Source organism: Acanthopagrus latus, chromosome 12, assembly GCF_904848185.1.
Source record: "Acanthopagrus latus isolate v.2019 chromosome 12, fAcaLat1.1, whole genome shotgun sequence".
Classification (NCBI taxonomy): Eukaryota; Metazoa; Chordata; class Actinopteri; order Spariformes; family Sparidae; genus Acanthopagrus; species Acanthopagrus latus.
This window is the reverse complement of record NC_051050.1, coordinates 22,662,182-22,689,900: the sequence shown is the minus strand read 5'-3', so window position 1 is coordinate 22,689,900 and position 27,719 is coordinate 22,662,182. Positions and strand designations below refer to the sequence as shown.

The 27,719-nt window shown below is 43.0% G+C and overlaps 1 protein-coding gene across 9 annotated transcripts in view; it reads left to right on the top strand.

The window, feature by feature from the left end:
- Positions 1–27,719, top strand: part of fibcd1 (fibrinogen C domain containing 1) — a 214,716-nt gene that overhangs the window by 40,211 nt on the left and 146,786 nt on the right. For 3 of the 9 annotated variants that reach the window (XM_037117104.1, XM_037117103.1, XM_037117101.1), the window contains 2 exons: positions 20,213–20,445; positions 26,251–26,328. The exons of 2 other annotated variants lie outside the window; for them this stretch is intronic. Coding sequence is in view for 1 of the 7 variants with exons in the window: in XM_037117100.1 (XP_036972995.1) it covers positions 26,251–26,328 (78 nt within the window). In the remaining 6 variants the exon portion in view is untranslated. Of the gene's footprint in view, positions 1–19,252; positions 20,446–26,247; positions 26,329–27,719 lie in introns of those variants that run through there. 4 more of the 9 variants (XM_037117102.1, XM_037117105.1, XM_037117100.1 and 1 more) reach the window with 4 other exon arrangements.

Genomic DNA, 27,719 nt, shown 5'->3' with positions numbered 1-27,719 from the left:
TTAACATGTTTTTAAACGGAGATGCTGCATGGAAATTCAACAATGTCATAACCAGACATTTTTATAGCGTCGGCCATGTGTTCAGTAAAACTTCACACATTGCAGTCGTGTGAAGGTGGGAGTATCACTTTGACATTGTTTGTCACTGTGTGCACAGCTGGACACTGAAAGCAATAATAGACTGCGGTTAATTAGTGCACATACATGTACCGACTCCACATGGAATTACAAGACACATTACTGAAATTACCTGACTTGTAATCTGTCACACGGTTTAACCTCACACAGGGATGGTGCTGTGAGTTATTTAGGAACATTATAATGGTTATAATAAATAGCTCAGACTGTCATAAAATGATGTTGTGCCAATTGAGATGGAACTCAAACACTGAGACACCTGGCATGGGCCTATGTAACATAAGGCATTCTATTGTAAGTAGTAATGAAAATATGCAGTTTCTTTGAGATGTGATGAAGACGACTTTGTTGACTAAACACCGCAGTGAATAGAAAAGCTTTTGGAGGAGTGGGGGTATGAATTCAATGTGAATGAGTCAATGTGAATCAAGGGTGAGTTGGACGTGATATAACGAGGTCAGAGAGGAGAATCATGTATCTGATCCTATTTAAAACCATCTGGCTGGGAGAGCTTTGGACCACGGGATTTGGCATACCACCTCATGTCAGCAGCCATGCTAGCGGCATGGTGAGGCTGCACTTTGGGACAGTGGTGACTTTGTGTCATTCCCAAAGTTACTCACGTCAACGTCAGCGAGCTCACGATGATAATGCATACATAATATTCACCCTCTCGGTTCAGCATGTCATCGTGCTAGCATTTGCTGTTTAGCAGGAAACATAAAAGGCGGCTAAAGCTAATTAGAATGTCAGTAGTTTGGAAATAAATCAAAGTGTCCTGATTCATTCCGTGGGTCTGAAATCTGACAACATTCAATACTAATATTTGTCCATCAACCTTTTAATGACACTGTTGGACTCAAACTATACGTTGTTTGATGCCAAGGATTGGTAAAAATATATATTTTTGAAAATGAAATGATAGTTTAAAAACACGATACTTTGAAAATACTCATTTTCATCTTTGTGTTTTTGTTTCAGCCTCCTACATAGCCATGTTCATGTTTGTCACGCAGACATAGGTCATACATGATTAATTGCTACGAGGAAGAGAAGGCCACAGAAGGAGATGAATATTTCAAGCAGCCCCATTGAAACTTAACTTGACAACAGTGAGGTAAACAGTGAGGAGATGTGGCTCAACCTCAGTTAGAGTGGTGGTTCATGAACATGACTTCTGATGGCAAAAAGACACCAGATGTCATGCTATACATAGCACACAGAGATGTTTTGTTATAGGCTCTTGTGAGATTATTAGATTAAAACGGGTGGATTCAGCGAGCCGTCACTAATTGACAAGTATAATTTCCACAGTATAAAAGGTGTAAGAAATGCTGCACTAGAGGAAAAGTCTCTGCAATCAGTCCAATACTTGTTGAGATATTTCAGTCTGCAACAGAAATGGTGGACTAACAGACCGATCGACGGGTATTGCTATCTCTCCTGCCACACTGCTAGAGTGGATTAAAACGCCAAACTTTACCTTCAAAGGTCAGAGTCAGAAGAATATGACACTCGATACAGAAAACTGTCCCGATGCACCAAGTCTTCATACATAAATACCACGATGGGATGTTTGTCAGAGTCTTCCAAATGAACCTAGATGTACATTTCATAGAACTCCATTGGTACTGAGGGGCGGTGAAGTTTACATAACTAAAACTGCTCTGTCATTGGTTAGAAAATACTGTTGTTATGAAATATTCACTGTTTTGGTTAAACAAAAACCTGTTGGCAGAGGAAGCAGGGTTTTGCACACCACTAGGATGTCCAAATTTGCTTCATTCTAGGAAAATCACATCACGCCACAACACTTGTTTGGCGATGAGGATTAAAAAGAAAAAAAGACCAATGTTGTTTTTTTTTCTGGAGAGATTTCAAAATTTTAATTGGGCCTTTTTTTGGTTTTTGGCACAAGTTCTTTTTCTTTTTCTAACAGTGTGCCCCCCCGCAACAGCCAAAGTTAAACTGCTGGGTTGTTGATGTAAACAGGATGTGGCGCTCACTCTTCCAGCGTACATCACCACCATCAACACAACAAGGATTTCAGTAATTTACCCTGGTGAGAACCTCCATACAATACACTTATTTCTTGTCATATACGAAGAAAAACACTTTGAACTTTCCTCAGTTCATTTGTTTGTTTGTGTTTATGCACGCCATGGCTACGTCTTCTTCATCTTTTTTTTTCTTGGTTTCTCCAGCTGACAGGTTTTGCAAATTAGTACCCAAACGGTTAATATCCTGATGAACGTGTTGTGACTGAACCAGTGACCCAGCTTTACTGAATAAACAGAACAGTCTCTGGGGCTCTGTTTATACCACCGTCTTCCAAACAAAGAATAATCAGCTTTGGCAAACAAGGCCTCAATTTCTGGAATAAGCTTTAATGATTCCTCACCTCTGAAAATCATTACCTTGTCAATCAGCGATGGCTCTTTGGATGCGGCGCTTGTTTTCATCAAGTAATCTCACACCAGCCTATAAGAAAAGGTCTCTGTGTGCTATGTATAGAATGATATACATGGTGTTTTGCTCTATTCTGCTGACCATCAGAAGTCAGTTAAAGCCGAAATTCATAAGCTTGAACTGTGTTTCCTTGAGGGGAGCAAATAAGAGACAAGCCCCAGAAACATTATTGTATAGACAGAGATTTATTTATTTTTTTTACTCTGCTGGCCAAAGCGGAGGTGTCAAGGTTATTCTGTACCCTGAGGCTTTTTTCCCACAAAATAATTCTGCAAGGTACCCACTAAAATCTTAATCCCACTACAAAGAGCCTCTGATAACATATTGTGGAAAGTGACTGGAGAAAAAAAAAAACCCTGTTTATGTGCAGCCCGGTTATCCTTGAAAATACTTCAGAAGCTTACAGTATCCAGCCTCAGTAGTATGAGCCGCTGCAGCACGGCACAAACCACCCATTAAACTCAAATGATCTACAGTGTAGTATGCATGCATGTGGGAATTCTGTCAAATACTTATGAGTCAGGCTGTATGTCTATTTTTTTATGTCAATTGCTCCTTATATGAAACATGGTATCAACCCGCGAGCAAAAACACATCCACACATTGACAATGTTGAAACAAGGTCCAGTGAAAGTTGAATGTTTGGTCACCCAACCTTGATTTTATTTGCCTACCTGACAAAGGCAACAGTATCTCATAAAGCCGATGAATAGCTCTCCCAGTAAAGCACATGTCTCATGCAGCCTACTGAGGTTGAGGCTCAGGGTCGCATCCACATCCACTCCAAATTTGGCCATCGTAAAAACGTGACTGCAAGAAGTTCTTCAGACGTTTGTAACTGAAGTTGAAAAGATGAGACTCAGGATGTCACATGTGCAACACTAGAAAACGTTGAAAATCTTTCATTCTGGCTCTCCAGTGGAAGTCTTTTCGACATTGTTAAAGATGTTGACGTCTTTTTAGTAACATTTTTACTCGGTGGGGAAGTTCTTTATTTGTCACAAACGCGTACAAGACCATCTGCATTCAAATTCCCTAACAAACCCTCAGAGATGAGCTTAAATAGGGTGAGATTCCAAGTAAAAATAGTAATAAGACAGACATGAAAATGAGATCAAATATGAAGATATTACATGTACACATGTATACACATTATACTTTGCACACATTTAAAGAAGATGTATTGTTCCAAATGGATAAATAACCGTTTATTAGAAGGTAGGTCAATGAATTTCAGTAATCTCAGTTGTGTTAAGTGTTTAAAGCCAGTGAGATCAGCATAGAGTGTCACCATGGCTGCAAAAGCACTTTAAAAGAGGCAGCGCTCACTCCTCCCAGACTGCCTACCTGTCACCTGAAGCGCCATCAAACCCGCTGTGACAAACTGACATGAGAGGCATCTGGAAGCTGTCTCCTAGCCAGACAGCCATGTCATCTTATCCTGCTCTGGCATGGCGTTCTGGAAACCGGGGGATTAAGCCCCGCGTTAACTTCACAAGCAAGAGAGCGTTCCAAACACTACTTTGCATGATGAGACAATCTTGTGACAACCCGTGTTTGTTTGTGCGGTAGCGGTGCATGCAGCATCGGCGATGGTGTTGGATCAAAAACATTACAAGCGTAATGACTCCTGTGCACGAACCGCCGCACAACCAATGAGCCTTATCTCCCAGATTACAACAGCCTCAAGGATAAACGACAAAAAACATCATTACAAGTTCATACAATCACTTCTTATTGATCATTTCAGGGGCCAAATAACGATTTACACCGAACGTAACTAAGCTTAGCGTGGCGTGATCAGTCATGTGGTCTGATTGCTTCCTATCTTTTCCCTCTTTTTGGGTAAGTGCAGACACACAACATTGTGAAAAATGGAATTGCCTCTTTGCTTGCTGGCCTTTGATATCTCTGCCTCCCTACGAACCCGAAGCTTGAACATTTCCACACACCTCTGCAGAGTAGCATGACATTACTCTGCTGCAGTTCTCTCCTCAGCGTCAAGCCTCAGCTGAACTTTTTTCCCATTCAGTGAAACGTCTCACCGTCTCCCTCTTCTCTCCTCATATTTGCTCCATTTACACCGCCAAATCAACCCCAGTGAATCCCAACCAGTGTGTTTTTCAGGATACTAATTACACCATGCTATAATTAGAACTACCCGTTTTTTTTGTGTTTTTTTTTTCCACGCTGCCCTCCTTCTAACCTGTCTCCAGTATGAAAAATAATATATCCCTGGGACTGCGTTCTCTTGGGTTCTCTCTTTTACTTTAGGACTGCTTGTATTCTCAGTGACAACTCTGCTGTGACTCACGCCCAGACATCCAAGAGGGTTTAATCCTACGCAACCAAATTTTAGGCATGGCCTGTATAGCAGGACATCCCCCCGAGGGGATCAAGGACACCCTCTGGCACTTAGTCCAACTTCATGTCATCTCTCATCTGCACTTTCCCTCCTCTTAAGCCTCTCAAAATTCATTGAACTTAAACAAATTACCCAAAGTCCTCTCGCACTTCCTTCCACTGGTTGCCTCGGGCTGGTTATATCAAATTTAAAAAACCTGGCGTTTGCATGCAGCACCCCGATCGCCCTTTGGCCTTTGGTTTTGCTATCACAAGACAGTTACAGATCTCAGCTCTGTAGTGCAGTCTAAAAACCTCCTCCTCCGAATGAAGTTCAACCCAGTCGGAATCAGCCATGTGACTCCTTCACAGCGGGAACACCTCCCACTTAGTAGGATCTCAAGGTAGCGGTGCCCTGAAAACACACCATGCTTTATCTTTAATATAATTCTAAACGGGATCATGATGTGAAAAATGCACATCATGATGTACTGAAGAAGAATTCAAACTAGGAATAGACACCTTTAACTCTCTGTGAAATTGCTAACTGAGGTCGTAAATCAAGAGAAGTAGGATTGTTTTCTCATAAGCTTAAATACAATCAGACTTCTTTTTGAAACCAAAGGAGTCGGCCCTTCCATTGGAAAGTGCGCCATTTTTAAGACACCTCCACATTAGTTTCACTTTTTCAGACTCAGACTCTCGATCTGTATTTTATACAGACAGTGATCTCAGCAACTATGAGATGTGTTGCCATGTTTTCGTGCATGGATTCATGGTCCTCAGAGGATGAAACTCAGGGATTTTGCCTTTAGCGACACCATGAGGTTGAAATTAGTGTTGTGACTGAACCAAACCACCTTCACTCAATCATGTAACCCCCTCACCCCAAGTTACTGTGCTAACTTTTAAGTCACACAGTCGGGTCAGATTTGTAAATTCATCCATCACTTTCATTGACGACCTAATACCAGCATTATTAATGACATTCCCATCAGCCTCAGCTGTACATTGGCCTTATTAGCGAAATGCTGAAACCCCAAAACAAGATGATGGACATTATGCCTGTGAAACCATGTTAGCATTGATGCTGGCATTTAGCTCAAAGCTGCTAGCGTGGCTGTAGACTCTCGCTAAAAATATCACACCGCCTAGCCGTGCCTTATCAATCATGCAAGCTCTTTTCCTATCCGTTACAGTGCATTCCTCTCTACTAGCTGTTTGCTAACGCAGCATTACGCTCTTAAAGCTCTTTTCCTGCCAGCGAGATGTAACAGACAGGAGTGAGCTGCGTCACCTGAAGATCCCGGGTGTTTGTTTGTCTGAGAGCGCAGGATGCATCTTGCTTCAGAAGCACGGTGACACGTACAGATGTGATGTTTGGTGTTTGGTTTGTTCGGGGTGACACACAGCCTCGTGGAGTACATGCTCCGCCTGAGAAGACATATCAAGCGAGGCACAGTCCCATGTGCGCACCATGTATTCGAGGCAGAAGAGCGATTTTCTTTTTTGGCTAGGCTTGTGATAGCGACAGCGAATTGGATTATTTATACGTTGAAAAAACAAACAGTGGTAAATTTGCAAGCGTGTCTCCAGCTTGACACTTATTTTTGTGCATGTTATGAAGCTCTGTAATCCAGATTGGAGAGTTTCTTCTGTTTCCTACATTCTGTGAATGATTTGCCAAATGGTTTTAATTGGTGTCAATATGCTCACTTGAAATTAAATGAATTTCGAGTTTGAGTCATTTTAAAATCTCAGGCAATATGGAACTTTGAAAAAAAAAAAAAACATGTCTCAGTGGAAAACTAATAAACCGTCTCAGCAGGAATCAAGCTTCACATTTTGTATGTGTTAATAATTTGCAAAAAAAAAAAGATAAAAGCTCTTAACGGTGTTGGATAAGAGCCTCCCTGGGCTTTGACAAACAAGAGAACCGCTGTTTTTATTAGATGGGTTTAAAACATCTCCAGGGTTATGATGACAGGAAAAAAAAAACCATGCAAAGCAACAAGAGACGGCTATAAAACAGAAAGATAATGACAATTACACACGCATTTATCTCCGAGCCTGCTGATCAAGTAAATTAAAATTACAACTGCACAGACGTAAGCACAGATAATTGCTCATTAGAGTTCTGAGCTCCATCAGATGGACATGTGTGCCTTTAGCTCATAACTCGTGTTTTTATTTAGTAAAAAAAAAAAAAGTATTAGTTATATGTCAGATTCAGTTGTACGAGATGTTCTTTCGTCAGTCTTTGATGAATTTGATCTTCAACAAACTGCAACCGTTAAAATACACGTTTCGAGTCTCATCACAGAAAGCGACCTCTTGCTAGGCAACACACACAGTTGATGAAAGGGACTGAACAAATGTTGCTTCTTTGTATTCCTGATTAAATGATCCAACTGTGCTGCATTAGATCCAGTAAGTGAGGAGCGACTGGACCCAGGCTGCTGTTCACAGAAATTTCAAATTTGAAAAGATGCACCATGAGTGGGTTCAAATCTCTCCGAAGCTTCACGACATTAAAATACAAACACGTGTTAAAATTACAAGCTAAGAGTTTCGTGATTTTTACATTTTCAAAAGCACGTTCTTAATGTAAAGAACAGACTGAGCTTGAGGGTTTAGTAATAACATAGAAAAACAGCATTTTGTCTAGAAATTCTAACGTCCACGTCCTCAAATGCAATAACGGTGCAAAATCTACATGGGTGAAATCCCAGCGGCTGCAGGCGGAGACTGAATGAGCAAACATCAGCTCACCGGTCACAGCGTCGTCTGTGAAGCTGGTAAAGTCATTGACCCGGAGTCGGCGGACATTGGAAGGAGGATCATAGGGTTTTTTTTTACTCGCAACACCAGAGCTCCTCTTTGAACAGAGACGGGAGGTTGTGATACTCAGGTCGTGTAACAACAAGTGAACCATCGCAGCGACAAATGAACAACCACCACCCGCTGATGAAGGCCGGGTGAGAGTTTAGACGCAACGTACATCCACCTCATCAAATACTGAAAAGTTAGACAATCATATGCTTTTAGACGTGCTGCTTTTTGGACGGATCAAGCAGCTTCAACAGGACTTCTGCTGATCACAGTGACGCTCCGGTAACTCTGAGTGTCTGAGGTTCTTCCACCTGACAGAAAACGCTCTTTTATTTATCAGCATTATTTTCCACACAGATGCACGATTGAGAGCTGATGCAGTTTATCATTTTTCACAGCATACAATCAGCGCAGGCAGGCAGAGTGTCTGCGGGGGTATAAACTGCTGAGGGCAGCCTTGCCAGCAGCTTTCCTTTGACCTTGTGAATGCATCTGAAATTTGTTTAACATTTACGTTTAGTCCTTACCAACGCGCTCTTTCACCCGTGCTGAGCCGGTTTCAAAAAAGAAATCTGCTTGTATGTAGGCTTATGAGAAAATGACGCGAATCCTCACTTGATTTATCTCCTCAGTCAATGTTTTCTATTAACGTGGGATTTGGAAATCTAAGGCTCTCTAAGTCAGATCCAATCTGATGACTTTTGGCGACCAAAGCGGCGACGGCAGTATGTGGTTGGACGTCTTGACTTGTCAAAGCATTAAAAGCACAAGTCGATTGTATCACATTAACGATGGCTGCATTCCAATTAGGTGATCTACTTACTGGGCATCCTCACTCGCTGGGACACTTATTATGGAGCCACTGTTATCGTCAGTGGTCACACCTTTTCTGACGAGATGGATGAAAAGATCTCTGTCGGCGTTGAGAGCTGATGTTGTGTTTGTATCCAAGCGCTCTGAGCTCGTGTTTGCCTGAGGAAAGTCTCCGACCCTGTATGTAACACATTCAAGTGTGTGGAAGCTGTTCTTTGCGTTTGTCTTTTTTCTTGTGTCACAGTTTTGCCGTCCCTTCAGACTCTTTCACCTCACCTGCCTGTGTTTGGTGTTTTCCTATTCTCTGTGTTGCATCAGTCATACGCCCATGAAAAAATAAACAACTTGGGACGCTGGGGCGGCTGAGTGTTTTCCTCCCTCCTCTGTCCCGCGTCCCGATGACTGAGGGCCGTGTTTGTGTTTGCGACTCACCGGATTTTTTTTTTTTTTGTACTTCATTTTTCGCTGCACCTTTTATCCGAGCTCTCATCCACTCATCTTTCAAACCTGCTTTTAAAGTCTTTTTTGTTGTTCTTCCAAAACCCTGTGCAAAACAGTGGGGCTGGAATAATTCATACGGCAACAGGGATGCATTTGGGTGTAACACCGCAGGCTGTTCACCATCCACCAGCCTACCTTTGTGTTCCAAAGAGTTTCCCGAGCGTGCAGCTGGAGAGCGAGATACCCTGCCAGCTCGGTGCCTCGTTCCTCTGGCCTTTTCTCGTCCTTTCTCTCTCTTCGTATGTAGAGCAGCAGTTTTTTTTTGTTTGTTTTTTTTTTCAAATCACCTTGTTGCAACAGTTTTTTTTTTTTTTTCTAAATGACATCATCATTCTTCTGTACACAGCCAAAATAGATACCCTTTTCCTTCTTTCTTTCTTTCATTTTGCGCTCAAAAATTGCTCTTAATCGTTCATTTCAGAGGAACCTGGAGGTGGTGGATTTTCCGGCATCCTGAAACAAATCAACTCTTATCTGTCAATTTACTGGATAATCTTTGGTCTAATTGTGCCCCGCTACGGGGGGGGGGGGGGGGGGGGGTGCGACGGGGTGTGTTGGTGCTTTATTTGGCTCAGTACGCTCCCATTGTAGCCAATCCAATCATCTGTGAGCGATACATCAAAAGAGCCGATATGAATAGAGGTCCTTTGTTATTGAGTCATAAATTAAATACGCATTTCCTCAGCTCTAAACGGGACCTTGTGTATGTGATGCATCATGGATGTGACAAAACCGGTAAATCAATTTGTGGCATTCTTTCACAAACGCTGATGGAGGGAGCTCATTTACTTGTAGGAACGCTTGGCTACTATTGCAACCCTGAGTTAGATACAGGAGGGGAGGGATGACCATCCGAGAGTTATTGTTTAGTGTATTGGTTCTGAAAATAGATTTATTTAAATGTGGTTTTCCTGCTGATCCTGATGTTTTGGACCAAGATGAAGTCTCTAAACAGGCTTATATCTAATTGGCGAGCAGCACTGAATAAGCTAAAAATGTTGTGGAAGGAGATGATTGTTTTGGCGGTCAAATAAGAGTTTAATATTGCAAGGGAATAACACAATAATCCACATTGTAGCTGCACTGTTTCTGTATCCCTGAGCAGATTATAACATCATGATGTTGTGCAGGTTGACATCTGCTCCTTTAGCAATTCTTTCTTGCACCATCGCGTTAGATTTCCGTGTCGATACGGGCATTCCATTTAATAAAGGCCTCTCCCCGCCTCACGTGGGTGACACATCTTCTCCGTGAAAGGTCGCGAGGGGGCACGATGATGTAAAGGAGTCCAGTGACAGTGTCATGCATGCTTGAAGAGCGGTGATGAGGCTCCTCCTGCAGGGATTCATGTCTTATTTGGACAGCTTGTTATCAAGTTTTCTGCCCGTGATGTAGGAGTGACATGCTGGAGCCATATTGCTTCTGTTTCTGATTACTATCAGGGGTCTGGGCTGAACTGGGAGCCTTTTGTTTATACTTGAATCAGAAAGTAAACCATAGGATGCATCACGGCAGGAAGAAGCACCGCAAGATTAATGTGCGCATCCTTGCAGGCGCTAGTTGCCTGGTGACATAAAGTGGGTTTCCATCAACCTGTTTTTATGTGCATTTGTACACAAGATGTGTGGACAACAGAAAATGAAATGTGAATCTGTCCTATATTTACCTGGGCTGGTGTTTGTATATTACAGGGCTTTTGGACTGGCTTGTAATACATTTTTGAGGAGAGACTCACGTTGTGAGCCCCGAGGGGTTCTTCTGAATCTCACCTGCAGAGTCTGCTTCTGTTTTGGGGGTTTCTGTGAAAATAAACAAATAATAAAAAAATTCATCTGACAAACTGAGAAGAAAAGCTGAAATACTGCAGAAAAAAGCACTTAACAGGAGGATATGTTTACACTCTTTATTCTGTACTGTTAAATCCATTTTCATGTGTAAAATGTGCTTTTGAATAGAGCTAAATAAATCCAAATGGTGCTCATAGCTGTTAAGATGAGATCGCGTCCTCCATTTTGGACTCTGTGGCACTCCAGTCAAATGTTAAGACTTTGATGACAGCTTGTGATTGTTCAACAGGCACAGGGACATCAAACAATACACTTAGCAAGAGGACAGGACGTACCCCGATGGAATCGATGAGACAATATTGAAACAGATAACGGTCTGATGTTGTTGCTTTTGCTAACTGGAGTCAGAACAACTTGTTTCTGTATTAAAAAAAACCCCACAATGATCATCAAAAGCAGCAGCTTGAATTTGTGTTTCCCCAAAAGGACGTCCAGGCGACGGGTTTACACGACTGTTAAAATCAGAGACAGCTTTGATAAAGCACACTGAGAAACATCTCAGCCTGTAATACGAAACATCTGGTCGCACAGTAAAGCCGACACTTTCATTTAGGTGTATGACTGAGGAGAAGAAAGCAGTCAAATATGATTTTGGTTTGTGAGAAGTGGGTGTCGGTTATGATTCGTGCTCCGGCTCAGTGGTCCGTCATCCCCCCCGTCCCCGAGGATCAAAGTTGAATTCATCACGGAAGCATCTGCAAACTCGTCATTGTTTCATTTATTCATTAGCTTCATTCAACATTTTTCCACTGGTCATCTGAGTCCTCTCTGCAGTGTCCCACCCAGGAGGTCCTGCCGCCCCCCCGCCACAGTTTGAGGCAAACTGCTCCAGCTCCTCCCTGTGCCAGGTTCTTTTTTTTTTTTTTATGGGAGAGGCTGAGAAACGCTTGTCTGCTCCACAGCGAGGGATTGGCTGCTGGCTGCCCCTCTCTCCCTCTGTTGCCCTGGCAATGCTGCACTGTTATTGATAAAGTTGATAAAGAAATGCTTGGGCATGCACCTGACAGATTAGACCTGAAATCCCCTAGGTGGGGGAACGGCAGCAGCCAGACAGCATACACTAAGTCCCCCGACAATCAGCGGCTCGCAGAAGAGTTTGGCTCGAGTGCAGGGAGTGGGAAGAATGTAATTTTCTGTAGATTTGTTTTCTTTGGTCCGTCTTGTTTACAATGCTGCCGTCAGATAAGTGCTTATGGCAGATTCAGCGGCTGCGAGCGGGAGAAAAATGAGAGCTTTGTTAGCTGAGACAGCATTGATTGGATATAAACAAGTGCTGGCTGCCGTTTGAGAAGCTAGACTTAAGTTGCCATCAGTCCGAAGACTAAACAGAACTGAGCAAAGTCCACCCCCCCCCTCCCCCACCTGTCTACCTTGAGGACTTGGAGTAAACAGAGTGAAAGCCAGGTGATTATTCTTGTAACTACACCCACGTGGTGGATTTGTAAGAGCTTTTCTTTAAGCTTTACATTTGGTGAAATCATCCGGCGGCAGCGGCTTGTAAGCGTTTGGTGCACGATAAAGAACAGTTGGAGAAAAATACAGATCAGCATATTTCAGCCAACATATGTTCATCATGCATCCACTAAATCCCCCCCCCCCCCCCCCAAAAAAAAAAAAAGGCGATACATTACATCCATAGAGAAGTCTGGGCGTGATGAGCAGCTTCACTCAGAACTCTGGAGTGTAAAATCTATTTAACTTCAGAAACTTAAAGCGCCTCACATCCTCCAGCTATAATAAATCCATTTCACCTTCTGCTGAGAATCCAATTAACGTCCACCAGTCTATAAATTAGATAGCTACTTCACCTGTCAGTCAAGCTGTCACTTTGATGACATGGTTAGTAATAGTTGGTCTCAGGCATAAATATTAACATTCGTAAACGGGTGGAAAATTTGGAGAACTTTCCAAAGTAAAAAAAAAAAACGAGAACATTTTTCTAATGGATCGAGATGAGAGGAGGTGAGAGGTGACCTTGCATTTATATATTTTCTCATCTCTGCTGTGGCTCCTCACCTTAATGAAGTATTATGTGTGGATCACAGGGAGGTTGACAAGAGCGAATGTGTTCTCAGCAGGGATTTAATGGACGTATCAGTGCATACTCACACTGGAGTAAGAATTGTAGTTGCCTTTCTTTTTGGTGAACCTTTACTGAAGATGGAGGAGTCAGGAAGTCTGTACTTAGTCGTTCACAGTTGTAATCATTAAATAATAAGCCATTTGTAGAAAAACCTGGTTTATTTACCTTAAAGCGAAACTCGCGCCAAAATGCAACCCAGTCAAACCTTTTATGTAAAAGCATAATTTCGACAAAAAAGGCACTTTTAAGATTTACTGTATTTACGATAGCATCAAAATCTCTATTTTTAAAACAGTAAGAAGTCTCGACACAACATGAAACTTTGCTGGTAGCATCACCAGGGTCTCTACACATGAACACCAGCACTGACAACATTGTTTGTGTACACAGAGTTACTAAAAAGAAGGTTTAAGAACAACTCATGTTAGCAGTAGCTTGTTCCACTCGCCGCCGTCCTGCCAGTGAAGAAGTGTTGATCTCCGAATGTGACGTAACCTGGAGGACAGTTAAGGTGGAACGCTTCTAAAGTTTAGTTCCATATAAATGCACAGATAATTTGTTGTTTTGTCATTAGCAAGAAACAATGTTGACCTTGAAGTTGAAAAAAGGAGCCTCATGTAAGAAACAATACTGAAATCAAAAGCCTGAAAAGTCACATGAGATTTCGTGTGGATAGTTGTTGCTGGAAGACAGTAGTTCCACCTTAACTGTCCTCCAGGTTACGTCACATTCTGAGATCGACACTTCTCCACTGGCAGGACGGTGGCGAGCAGAACAAGCTACTGCTAACATGAGTTGTTCAAAAATGTTCTTTTTTATCAAACTCTGTGTACACAAAAAATGTTCTCAGTGCTGGTGTTCATGTGTAGAGACCCTGGTGATGCTACCAGCAAAGTTTCATGTTGTGTTGAGACTTCTTACTGTTTTAAAAATAGAGATTTTGATGCTATCGTAAAAAGTGTCCATAGCACTCCCACTGAAAAAGGAAAAGATGGTAAATCTTAGAAGTGCCTCTTTTGTTGTAATTATGCTTTTAGGTTGCATTTTCACTTTAAAACCAAAGTAACAAAAGCCCAGGTAACTTATTTTTATATTTTCTGCAGACCTTTTCCAGCTACTCATTACCAGCTGACTTTTTTTCTCCGTGTGAACATCAGAGGAGGTGAATTACAGAAGAGTAGTGCGAACCGATCCATCATTCTTAGCTAAACGTATCAAGACTGCAAAAGGGATTTGTTCTGATCCTATCTCCTGCAGGTTACCAACACGACTACAAACAAAACACAATCCACTCGTGTTTGACTTGTAACCGAGCGGTGAAATCCTCCACAAACCGAATCCCACCCAAAGAAACTGCAACGGCATCACTTTGGAATCCGGTACAAGATGTGTAAAGCTTGGATCCTGATGGTCCTGAGGGCTGCAGGGGGCACGGAGCCAGGTGAAGGCCGGGGCGTTTATGGCAAAGCGATGAGCTGGCAGGTGCTGTGTGGTTTGGCAGGAGGTGCCCAGGCTGTCTGCCTGTGGGTGCTGATTGACAGATGGGTAAAATAGTGAACGCTGTCTGGAGAATCCCCACCGCGTGATGGATGGAGGTGTGACCGAGTGGCACCGGAGCACATTTGGACGCGGGGCATTAATCTAGTCTGACAGAAGAGCAGCAGACGCGGATTCTGCCAGCTAACGCTGCTCTCGGACCGGCTTTAATCGTGCACAGGTCCCTCTTGTACGTTTACATCTATCAGTCTCAGTCTTATGACGGCTTTTCTCTGCGGCATTGCAAACCGTGACCTCACTGCTACGTTTCACACGGACAATTGCGTCCATACCGAGCTGATACTGACTCAAGGTTGAGAGTTCATCTTATTAATATGAGATCTCTGTAAACTTCAGAACTCGTGTTTCAGTCATGTGGAACAAAACTGAGCTGTTACCAGAAAAAAAACACCTCCGGCAACAACATTACTTATCACATCACTGTCATTCATCAAGGTTCTTGCTCCATCCACCCATCCAGTTGTCCATCCATCCATCAGTTGAGACATCCGAGCAGACAGCTGCTCTCTGACTGCACGGATGCTTTCGGGCGATTTTCTTAAAGCGACGTTATGTAACTATGTTGCTTTAGAATAACAACTAACCGCAGAAATGGCATTATAATTGTCATGACAGGTATTTGTTCTAGATGAGCCGACACTGCTGAAACAGTCACGGTGACACTTCACTGGTTATTATCAGTTGATTCACAGTTTACAGATCTGTTAGTGTACATTCTCTGTGTGATGTTCAGTGTTTGAATGACAGTTTTCCACTGTCTTGGGCAAATATTCAAGAACCCTCAGGTTCTGTCACAGGTGTGTCTGTGATTTGAAATTGTCCACCCATGTGATTGATTTGACAAAGATCCTCATTATAACAAATCCAGGAAACAAAAAATAAAAAAATGTTCTTTTCTGATCGTGTCGGCGCAGACAGACGGGCTCCCAGCGGGAAGAGTTTCCAACAGTTCACCTGTCTCCTGCGTGGGATGGATGCGCCTTGATCAGTGAGCTCAGCAGATGGGGATTCCCCAGGTGCATTTGAGAGGATATGGAGCAGATGAGTCAGTTCTATTAATTCACATTTAATTCATGATGGGATTTAATCATGTGCAAAAAAGCAGATTTCATCACATCACCTTGACGGAGGTATGTTTGCTACAAGCTAGCCGGTGTTCCTGGAAGCCTTTACAGAATCTGCGCTGTGATACGGGGGAAAAGTGGCAGGTTTGACACAGCAGCTGATGGATAATATGTAAATTACTGTTCTAGGGAGACAATTTTCATCAGTAATTCTGTTGTCTGTCAGACAAAGTGCCGGATGTCCCGGAACTTTCTCCAGCTGAATGAAAACAAAGCAGAAATAATTATTTTTTGGTCTTTCGGAAAAACAAAAAAAACCATCTTTGCTCCCCGTCTATAAATGTCACACCAGCCGCCACGAACCTCAGCATAATATCTGACAGTGACCTTTCATTTGAGAAACAAGTTTCAAAGGTAGTTCAATCATGTTTGTATTGACTGAGGAGCATCGCGAAAATCCGGTCCTTCCTCTCTCGGCCCGACCTCGAGAAAAGTCATTCGTACCTTTACATCATCTTGTCCAGATTACTGTAATTAGAGGCTTTCAAGGCAAAAACCAGCTGCTCAGCTAGATATACGCTATATACTGATGAGTGATGACGACCTAATCGCTGCCCGATGCATGTGATCAGGACGGGGATTGATGCTTGTCTCTGCATGAGCAGGGTTGCAGTTATTCAAACATATTTACTCAGAAGAGTTTAAACATTATTTTCCATTATTAAGTATGAGTGATATCAATAATGTCCTGCTGCTAGAAGTGAAAAAGAAGGCGCCGCAGAAAAATGGAACAAATTGCTCTTAATCCACTCACACACTCCCTTTCATTCCTGAATCAATGTGAGTCGTAACACAAACACACTCGCGCTTTTCCCCGAGTCACCTATTAGAACCAAATGCAGCCTTATTCTTTTACTGCAGAGAATCCAATTAGAAATGCAGTTAGGCCCGGTTAACGTCAAATAAAAAGCGCCGAGCCCCGGTGACCGCTCAACTCGGCCCATTATCCATCTTCAACATTACACGCTGTACATTACGTTCTGCGTTACCTCATTGATTTTTCATCACCTTGGAGAAAAAAAACAAAAAAAACAAGAGAAAATCACAAATACTATATTGAATTTGTTTAATAACTCCCATGCATCATCAGCGAAAATGAGCGGTTCATTCTGTCATTTAACGCTCGTGATTATAATATGATTTGTTCCACATGCTGCATTTTTAATGGCAGGCTCCCCCATATTTGCTCTGGACCCCCCCCCAGCCCCCCCCACCCAGGATCAATATTTGCTGGATTGGTGCTCCTCCAGCTCTGCTCTCCCTCCAGCTCTTCAACATATGCAGTACATCTCACGTCATGCATTTTTTATGCCTAAATATTAGCATCAATCAGAGCCTATTTACTCTGAAAACATTCAGTCAGGGTTTCACGTGCGGCGGATCTGCTCGGGATTCGTTTTTCATCTCTGAATGTCTTTTTTTTTTCCGTTTGTGAGGAACTGAGCCGGATCGCACTCGCCTGAAACTTCCAATGTTGTCGCACGGAATTAAAGATGATATCACAACGACAGACACGTCACTCGTGCGGTTTGTGTTGCGGCCTCTTTAACAGCGTCAGCCTGTCAAAGGCGCCGGCTCACTTCGCTCTGGACCGTATGTTCTGACACAGCAGTCTGATCGTGTCACATCGGCTTTGCTTTATTAAGTGAAGAGCGGGAGGAAGTCTGGTCACTCGTCCCTCACTGTGTCCGCCTGAAGCCTCCCACCGTCTTTCCGTGTTGGTATGTGTGATCCCAGCAGGACTTTAGTGTCATGCAGGCGTGAACTTTAACTCTTACACTGGTTAAAGCTTGATTCCATGGCGTCTTATGACATTGGACCATGAGCCATCTGTGTCCTATGCAGTCGGTGTCAGCGGTGTGGGCAGAAGCAATCAGCCATGCTGGGACTACTGAGGACTACTGAGCGGTATTAAAAAAAAAGCTTTGTCATTTGTTCTGGAATCGACTGCATGAAGGGTGCAAACGCGGACAGCGCTGCATCCACCACTGTCAGAACTGATGATGCCATTGTCGGTATAAGTCTCGCTGATTTTTGATCGATTTCTGCTCATTTCCTTTATTCAGTCCGAACCACTGCTCTCATTAGCATCCCCCCCCAGTAACACCGTTCTGCCGAAAGAGATAAATTTGCACCCTATCATTTCGTGAAGGTGACCTGTGTGTAATCACATATAAACATCTGTAGCTCACATGTGGAAATGTTTTTTTACGGAGAGATGTTCATCCACATGTGAAAAGAACAAATGACTTGTGAAAACGTCCAGTTCAGATGTCGCATTATTTTATTTACACGTGTTAAAATTTTAGGAAATGGAAAAAAAATACTCAGTCCCATGTGAGTAATGAGCTTCTAATCCACCTATGAGGAAGCCGCCCACATTTCAGGCTGTTCTGACTCCCAACACATCCAGTCCGGTGGCCTGGTCAGTAGTTCGATGCTCCAAAGTTTAAGTTCTTGAAGCAGCGCTCTCGTGCAGATGGGTGAGGTCATTACGTTTGTAAGTGAACGTACATAAACAAAGGACGTGAAGTGACAGGTTACATTAACTATCTTAACCCAGCATGATGTTTTCCAGACCCTAACCAAGTTGTTAAACGATGTTTAGAACTTTCCAGAATCCACAATAAGTCAACTAACCTTCGTTTTCACTCTCTCATCAAATATGGCAGCTTGGTAAGGGGTTACGAGACATTACATATCCCTCTAGCATCAGTTTTGCTAGTGATGGCTCCACCATTAAGGTAGCAATAATACATTTACACTGTCAGACTTTCAAAATAAAGCTTGCTGTGACACATCTTATGATATTGGGACTCGGTGAGGTTTAGGGACAGAAATAACTGCAAGGTTTAGGAAAAGATCCTACTTTGGGTTAAAATAACTACATTCAGTCGTGTAACTTACATAACATGATATTTCATAGATTACATAAGTGGGTCACTTGAGGGAGGTCCATTGTGTGATCCTTCTGAGCACCCTGCCCAATGCAGACTTCCTTAACTAGCTTCAACAAGTGACGCTCAATGGAGTACCTACAGCATCAGACTCAGAAGCATGTGGCCTCTGACCAGGCTGCTGTATCCAAACATGCTTTGAGCGAGAACCAGTTGGGAAGCACGTAATCCACCTGTGGAACATACACATTTCACACAAAGACATTTTTCTTCCTATGTAAAAACCCAATCACTTGTGAACATCTGACAGTACTTTTCTATCTTCCCAGCTTCAGCTCACATTCAGAAAAGGCAACTCTGACATTTCTGTGAGGGATGCGTCAGTGGATCTTCATTCAGACGGAGAGCTTGTATCCATTTGTACTGGAATTTGCATAAAGCAGGGTTAATTATTACCCAATTATCAACCTGTCAGGTATATCAACTGACAGCTAAGGAACAATGTATGACAGACACATACATACATACATAGAAACGCACATACACATGATGGATGACTATATCCAGCTGCAGTGTTTCCTTTATGTCTATTTTGCACCACTGACCTGATCAGACGGTGAAGGATTGTATCCAAGTTTCTACAAAAAAAAAAAAAAACACCTGATGAAGGCACAAAAGATTCATTCTCAACTACTAAAAACAAAGAAAAACCACAAAGCCTGCGCCAAGCTTTTGAAATATAAATATATAAATCTAGCCTCGCTGCAGAGGACGGGCCAGATGAGGATCTAACTGCATTTAAGCGAAAAACAACCCGAGTGAGTGAAGGTGTCCTTTGTAGCTATATCAGATTGCCCGTGCGCGAAAAAAACCGCACAATGTCGCTTAAGATCTAATTCTACCTGCTGCCAAAGCCGTTATTCAGGCAGCACTGTGCTCTGAGGCTGCGAGGGAAAGTTGATATACTGCTATTCTCTGACAAAACAGTAGCCAGGGACATAAACGAGATGGCCCTGGACGTTTTCATTTCGACTTTTGGACGAGGTGAGAGCCAGCTGATATTTAATATTGTCTCTGAATGAAAACACAGATGTAACCGATGCTGCACAGCTGCTTGTTTATATTCTGAGCCTCGACGAGGAGCATTTTGTGGAAACGACAATGTTTTTGGTCGCCGGCCCGTTTTGGGGAGAGTGTGCGAGCTCTCGCTCAGACACACACGACTCGTTTCATCCAAATATATTTTTAGACGCTTTATTAAACATATTTCCTGCTCGGGTTTGGAGCGAAGTGTTTTCCTGCCAATAAATAAATAGCTTCCACATTTCCTCTCTGACAACAGGTGTAATGATTGCCATCTATCCCCCAAATTACTCTCAAAGATGTGTGAAATTAACCAAGAACACATTGCTCATCGCCTCATCCCTCCGCCTCTTCCTTTCTCTCTCTCTCTCTCTCTCTCTCTCTGCGTTCGTGGTGTCTGTGGTAATTTTCTTGCGATGACTCTCGGTGCGTGATCCGATGGCTGTTTTGGATTAGTTGTGCTATCTGTGATTCGAGTTTTGTTTTGTCCCCTTCATCGTGATCATCATCTGTTTCCTCGAACAGATCAGAGCAGATTGGAGCCGGCCTTAATCTGAAGGGATCCACACTGCTAAGGCAAGCTGCCGGCTGACCAAGAGGTTGGCACCGCCGCCGTAATGACCGCAACATCTGGCACGGCCTGGACACGCATCGCAGCCGCGTGAAGACATTGCTTTGCTGGATCGTTCCCAATTTCTCTGTTTGCCATCTCATAGTGCCGAGGATTACTGCGGATGGCGAGCTTCTAGTCACACCAGGTTTGCTGCACCACTGCATTGTAGAAATAGTAGAATAAATCACGAGTCGGAAAATAACCAGCGTACCATTCGTCATTGTTTTTGTTTTTGCTCTCCAAACTTTCGCATCACTCGGTGCTGGCGCCGTCCTACAGATCCTCCCCTCTCCTGCGGTACAGATCCTCTCTTGGAGTGCGCCGCAGCAGATGCTCACAGGCCTAAAAAATCTGGATGGATTACAGCTTCTAACAGATGCTGCCACTGTTTCCACCGGCCACGGTGGCTACCCCGAATCAAGCAGAACGCCAGACATGCATGTGTGCGGCGAAGGGGCGAGATTCAAGACTGCAGCACTTCATGGAGGATGTGTTAACGCGGCCACAAGAGATGTATAGTTTTACAGAAATCATTTGTACTACACGGATCTCCTGCGGCAACCTCCCAGAGATAAAGTTCAGAAGCAGCCTATCATCGTGTGGTCATTAGGATTCATACGAAACCAAATATCTTTTTGAAGAAACGTTCCCTCCTTCCTTTTTTTTCAGCGCAGCTCAATGCCTCCTGCAGAGTGAGCTGCTGGATGTGGTGAAAATGCATTTACAAGAACTCTGTTCTGATCTTAATACTTTCATCCAGGGCCTCCCTCGCCCCGGCTCCCCGACAACCCCGGCCTGACCAAACAGTTTGTGAGAATCCTCCGCACCTCTCTGCCCTTTTCCACCCTGTCACTTCTCTTCCCTTGTCTTTTACTCAGAGAAAAGAAGATTGTGAATTTTGTGTCTGACCGGCTGGATCTGCGCCCCCCCCCCCCCAAAAAAAACCTTCTTGTCTTGCTTTTCTTCGTGACACTAAAGGAGGGTGCAGACTTACAAAAAAAATGGCGCTTTTTGGCCAAAGCTCACACACTAATCAGAGAAGCAGAGCCGCTCATCCATATTCATACCTAATTTAGACTTGCGGATGTAGAAAATGGATAAGCAAATTGAAAAGACATCGCACTAAAAAACTTCTTATTGTGCAGTGTTTACCTCCTCTCTGCCACTCAGGCTCACCGAAATGGCAGTTAATAGTTTTTGTCCTCTCTAAAGGTTGTGTGCAAAATCTGACTGAGGCCGAGTTATTAAATCTAAGAAATACAAAAGTGACATGAAGAAAGTATGATGAGAGCCGGCATCGCTTACCTCGGCATGCTGGGAATACGAATTATCCTTCAACCCCTAAAAACCAACCCCAATTGTTTGGAAATATATTGCCTGTAGTCTGAGAGGGTTATGTGTGAGATGTTTGCGACATACTGTGTCCAATCTGCTGCATGTGACCATAAAACTTATTCCACCGTACAAAATAATGAAACAAGGAAATGAGAGATAACCTTTAACAACACGCGGATTCTCCCGCTCTCGCTAACAAATAACCCCGGCCACACGGATGTATACATCATGTGCCTCCGCCTTAAAAAAAAAAAAAAAAAATGTTGTTTTCAGTCTGATTCATCTACAATAAAATATTGTTTTTTAGGGGGGGAAGTAATTTGCAACAGATGGCTGGATGTAATTTTAGACTGCAGCAATGAGAGTGGCAAAATACAATTCAAGAAACAAGGGAAGCAAATATTGCCTGATGCTGTGATACGTATGCTGCGAGGGGAACATTTTAAAGCGCTCCACAGTGGGGTTTTTTACTCTTTTTTTTTTTCTTAAGGCATATGATGAAATGAACACTGCGAGTGTGCACTCGGAACACGAAATTGGATGATGGCTCTCCATGGCAACAGAATCGTATGAATGTGACTTTAATGAGATCAGAAGGTGGTCTGACAAGTGTTAAGTGTAAAAAAAAGTCTGTGGTCAGATATGTAAGTTTTGTAAGTTAATCATGGCTCTGAATAGTGACAAAAGCCTTCAACAAAAAAGATCGAATTGCCCAAAATGTAGCAGTTAGCAAGTAGCTCAGGTAGCTGTGGAGCAAAGTGGCCCTGTTAGCTGGCTGGAGTCTGGATGACGGTGGTGGTGGTGGGAGAGTCGCTGCTGTCAACTCGGCTCAGCCGGCCTCAGACGGCTTCCAGGCGAACACGGCTAGACACCACGGGAGTATGAGACTGACAGATGCCAGTTTGAGGACAGGAGATACAGTAACGGGGCGATTTACAGCCACTCTGTCTGGGACAATGACTCCGGGGGTGAGGAGACACAGCAGACAGAGGTTTTGAAGTGGAAGTGAGAGAATAAGCAGTGGACAAAACAAGGGCGTAGAGCCAAAATGATTTCATAACCGATTCTGTGAATGAAGGATTTATTTCCAACAAACCGGAGGTGACTGTGGTGAGATTTATTTTGTTTACATTTTATGAACCTTTAAACAACAGAACAAAGCAGCTTAACTTAGTTCAGTACAAGAAGAGAACTTGAGTGCAGACGGTGTCTGTTTTTATCTGTTAAATAAGGAAGATGCACATTTTTTTTGGGGGGGTAAAACTACAGCTTCTAAAACATGTTGATGGTACAGAGTGTGACAGGGTGAATAATGTCTCCGTCCCCCTATCACTTGTCTCTGACTTCACTGAGCGGGTTGGATCACAGTGCTGTGTACATGTTTACTTCAAGATACAAGGTTTTTAACACAAAACACTGAATCTGAATCTTCTTTGTCTGACAACTTGTTGATTTGTATTTATGACAGTTTACATATTCTCCAATTTCTACATGATGTTGCTTTAGTAGCCTAAGTTGCAAACTCAGTTGTAGCCACGAGGTCTACTATGCAACTGGCTGTTTGCAGTACAGCGTGATATGAAAAGGAAGTGTGGATGCTAGCTGGTTAGCGTGCTAATCCAGCAGACATCTCTTCAACACGCGACATAGACGTCATGTCATCGCTGGTCACGTCTGACAGATCCTCACAGCTCATTTTGCCAAATTCACATTAAAAAAAAAAAATGACAGAATGTAGTCTCAGACCTTTTGAGGAGTTTTGAAATACCAAACACACCTGTAGGTTATGCAGCTGAATATATGTCTAGAGCAATTAGTGGGAAAAAAAAAGACTTCCAAAAAATGTAGTGCTCAGACGTTCCCTCTGATTCTTTGCTGCAGGATATGCAGGACATAAAATCGAACAGTAAATTAAATCTGCTCTTGCGCTGTGTTAACAAGAGATCATCACCTCTTTACTCCCAAATGGATTGTAGCAAAAGTCAATTAGATTTTTTTTTTTTACCATAGTTGCCTTTGCTTTCCATCGTAATAGAACAATTTGGACTTCTGTGGTCACGTATTTTGAGATACAGCATTGGAAAAATTAGCTGCAGATAGCTACAGGCTCTCCACCGACATGAACAATTCAGGAACTGTGGGCTGAAGCTGCATTTTGTCTATTCCACTGTAGGTGCAGCAGGTAGCTAAAGCGCCTCAGGCTTCATATGATGAACTGTCATATTGTTGCTTGCCAGCACATTTCATATATATTGTAGAATGTGCTACACATATTGGAATAAATCCTAAACCTTGAGACAGCTCTTGTATTTCTTTTCAACCAATCGTAGAACACATTATGTTTTATTCTTTACAGACTGTGCTGAGTAAAAAAAAAAAAACAGGCCGGCTCATCTCATGGTTCTCTTATGAAATGAAATATTGCAGTGCAGGTTTCTGTTTGCTGTTGTAAGGAGCCGCACCGCACGTAAAAAAAAAACAAAAAGGTAAAGCGGCAACCCGTCCGCTCGCCCGTGTATGTTTAGGATCTCTCAAAGCTGGATGAGACGCGGCAGATGTTTTGGATGAGGTGAAATCAAAGATATGGCTGAACATAGAGGAGAGAGGAAAACAAGGGGGAAAGAGACGGTGTGGCTCTCAGCAGAGACCACCAACACCTGTTAAGTTTACACGAACAGCTGTCCCAGTGGTAACCTCGGGGATCGAGGAAGCCCAGAGGCATTGGCGGACCGAGCGCAGTTCCGTTGTAAACATCTATAATATATGCACTGAAGGTGTGTCTGAAAGAACACAATACAGACGGGTGGGAGGAATCTCGGGGGGTTTTTTTTTCCCCTTCCAGATCATTATTTGGGCCTCCGTGATTGATTTCAGTCGCAGCGCGCCTGCTGTGGAGCTGGTTATCTGAAATACTGATTGAGTTAAAACTCTTTTATCACATTTGCAGTTTTATGCCCACTCTGTCTGAAGTATGAGTCATTGAACACTGACAGTTACGAGGAGAGACAATTAAAACTTAATGCAGTTGCTAATTCGCTCGCAGAATTGTTTCATTTGGAAATATTTTACAAATCATTAGCTCTAAGTCATTCTTCTCTGTGAACCCACAGCGCTGAGCTTTCCTCTGTAGGGTCTTTACACTGTTATGTTTTTTTTTTTTTCTGCCTCGGACCTCTGGCGTCGCAGGTTAATTGGATCTGTGATGTTTTAACCCTGTAACCTCCCTGAAAAACCGACACGCCAACGCCCACCACCTGCTTACTGCATCAAGAAGGTCGGTCACCCCTAATACCGCCTGGACGATTGCAATTAATCTGCCTCTAAATAATCATCTGCCTCTGTGATCCCTTCACATGTTTAACTCTCACCTTTGAGTAATAAGAGTAAATCTTGGCAACACGCCTCCTGTTCACATACAGTACTGACGCAGGTTCAATTAAACGAAGACGAAATGAAGATTGAGTGAGAATCTCCGGCTCCGGTTTGCAGACGCTCCTTTCTCTCTTGACCTCCACTTCTTCCCCACAAACTCCCCCACACACCCCCGAATACTACGTCTCTCCCTCTGAGTCACCATCTGTGACTCACCAATTACAAATGGCTCCACAATCCTAATCTATCGCATCCATTCATGGTGAAAATGCCCCCAAGTGTTTTCTGTTGTGTCTCTTTCTTCTCCCGCCAACACAGATTTTGTTTTCTCTCCATTGTTTCGCTTCTGGTTATCTCGATATTCTCTCCCCCCCCTTTTTTTTATGTGCAATTCATTTCTTAGAGTTAGTTTTTGGAATTCATGTGTACAAATGCGCAGATTTAAATGCAAAACAGGGGCTGGAAATCTAATAATTAGAATTCCCAGCTTCGTGGTTGTACGCCTCCATGCACCAGTCGTGTTGCTTCTCCTGAGCCGTTATTGAATTCTGGGCAGAACGCATTCGCAGAATATTGTGATGTCACAGGGTATTTAACCTTTGACCTGTTGGATATAGACATTTGTGTACAATTCTGTTGGAATTTTCTCAGTGCACGCTTGAGATTCTGGAGGATGAGATGCCGTGACGCCACAGTGACCTTGACGTCAGACCTTTGGACACCAAACTCCAAGTCCAAGGAGAAATCTGTCCCAAATTTAAACAAATTTCCTCATGACATTCTTGAGATATCATGTTCATAATTATGGGGCGTATAAATGGACGTGCGAAAACATAATGACTCCGGCCTCAGCCATCACCGCCGCGCCCACATCATCATTATCTTATTTTTATTTACTAAAGAAAATTCAGGATTCCCCTTTAAAATCCTGACTCATATCGCAATATCTGTCAAAATAATCGCAGTATGATTTATTTTCCACATCATTCAGCCTCTAATCTACAGCCCCGTGTTCTTTTGTATTCCAAGCGCACACTCTGTTGTTTCACAATATGTGGATTTGAGACAAATAGGAAGAGTAAGTCGGCTACAATGCCTGCTCTTCATTCCCCTGTGGAGGTTCAATCAGGTGTGACTCATGGTGAATAAAGGCTTGGAGGACAAAATGGAATTCACAGTGAGCCGTCATGCTGACAAGCTTGTCATCTTCTTCTCCTATAATTGTCTTTCCATGTCTCAGCAGGTCAGCGGAGATACAACTGAAATATGTGGCGTTGCATTCGTGTCTCCCTGTCATGTCCAAGGAGGTATTTTAAGACAGGTGAGAGGAGAGAGAGATTTTTGGCCATTTCTTTAGCTCCTCTTCATCCTACGCAGAGGTAGTGACTGAACTACCATCCCTGAAAAAGCATATTTATTCAGATTTTCCGACACATTACGAAGTAATTGTTATTCACACAAGACTCTGGTCGGCGACTGGATCACTGCTAAATGGGGTGCCGCATTTTACTCCAATTAAAATTCATCCCTGCTAGGTTTGTTTTAGCCCTAAATCTGCATTAACATTTTTTTGGGGCCACTTAGAGGCCGCGGGAACAAGCTGCCAAACACAACACTGACATTTTACCACCCGATAAAGATGATTATTACTTTTTTACTTAATAGCTTCCTGTTGTGTTTGCAACACTGATGAGAGCAGCGAGAGAAACGCCGCGTAGAGCTGAGATTGATTAAGAAGTTGGGCGATAGTTGTGTGTGGGTTTATCACCATGAGCGACCCATTCGCCCTGCAACAACACCTCAAATATGGCAGCTCGGTCAAAGGGGTCAAACTTCAAACTATAAAGCTGCAGGTATGGCCCCAGAGGCCCCCCATGAAGCCTACAGAAAGAGGGAGAAATGTCAACATTGGGGGGGTTGATGGGGTGGTTAGGTGGATCAAACACAGAAACTCCATCCCGAGACCTCATATACATTTCGTAACTGAACTCACGCACTAATTTCAACCCAAATCACGATCTTTTCCTTAACCTAACCAAGTAGATTTGGTGCCTGGATGTAACTAAGCTGCTGCCGCTCCACAATGTTAACGGTCCAAAGTGCGATTACAACAAATGTTTATCAGCGAGCTTTATTTTGAAAGTCTAATTGGACATTGCATCTTGTGCTGTTTGGAGCCCCGCAGAGCCCACTTTGATACATACATACAAATTATACCTTCTACCCCATCAAAATGAGTTACTCAGGTATTACCAATTTAGTAAAGATATGATTGCTTCCATCTTCAAAAGCGTCGTCCTCCTGTCGTCAAAAGTGTGACAAGCATCACTGACTTTTGTCTAAAATCTTGATCTAGCTAGCGAGTGATTTTGTTTTGGAAGTAGTGAAAGAATAAACGAGTGCTGTACTGTACCACCAGACTACTGAGCAGCTACTTTCCTCAGGCTGTGAAACCACTCAACCAGTCCTCAACACCCCTCACTTTAATTTGTATAACTTTTCTGATCCAGATCAGGGAAAATCTGACCTGGTGACCCTGACATTAAGAATAACAGATAGCTAATAGTCTTCTCACTGATGGTTTGCTTATGTTTGTCGTATGGAGTCTTGAGTATTTAACATCTTGCACAACCAGTTAAAGCTACCTAGCTACATAATACATGGTGATGAGATTATATGTTAAGAGTTAAATGTGCAGTTAGGTTCGATCTT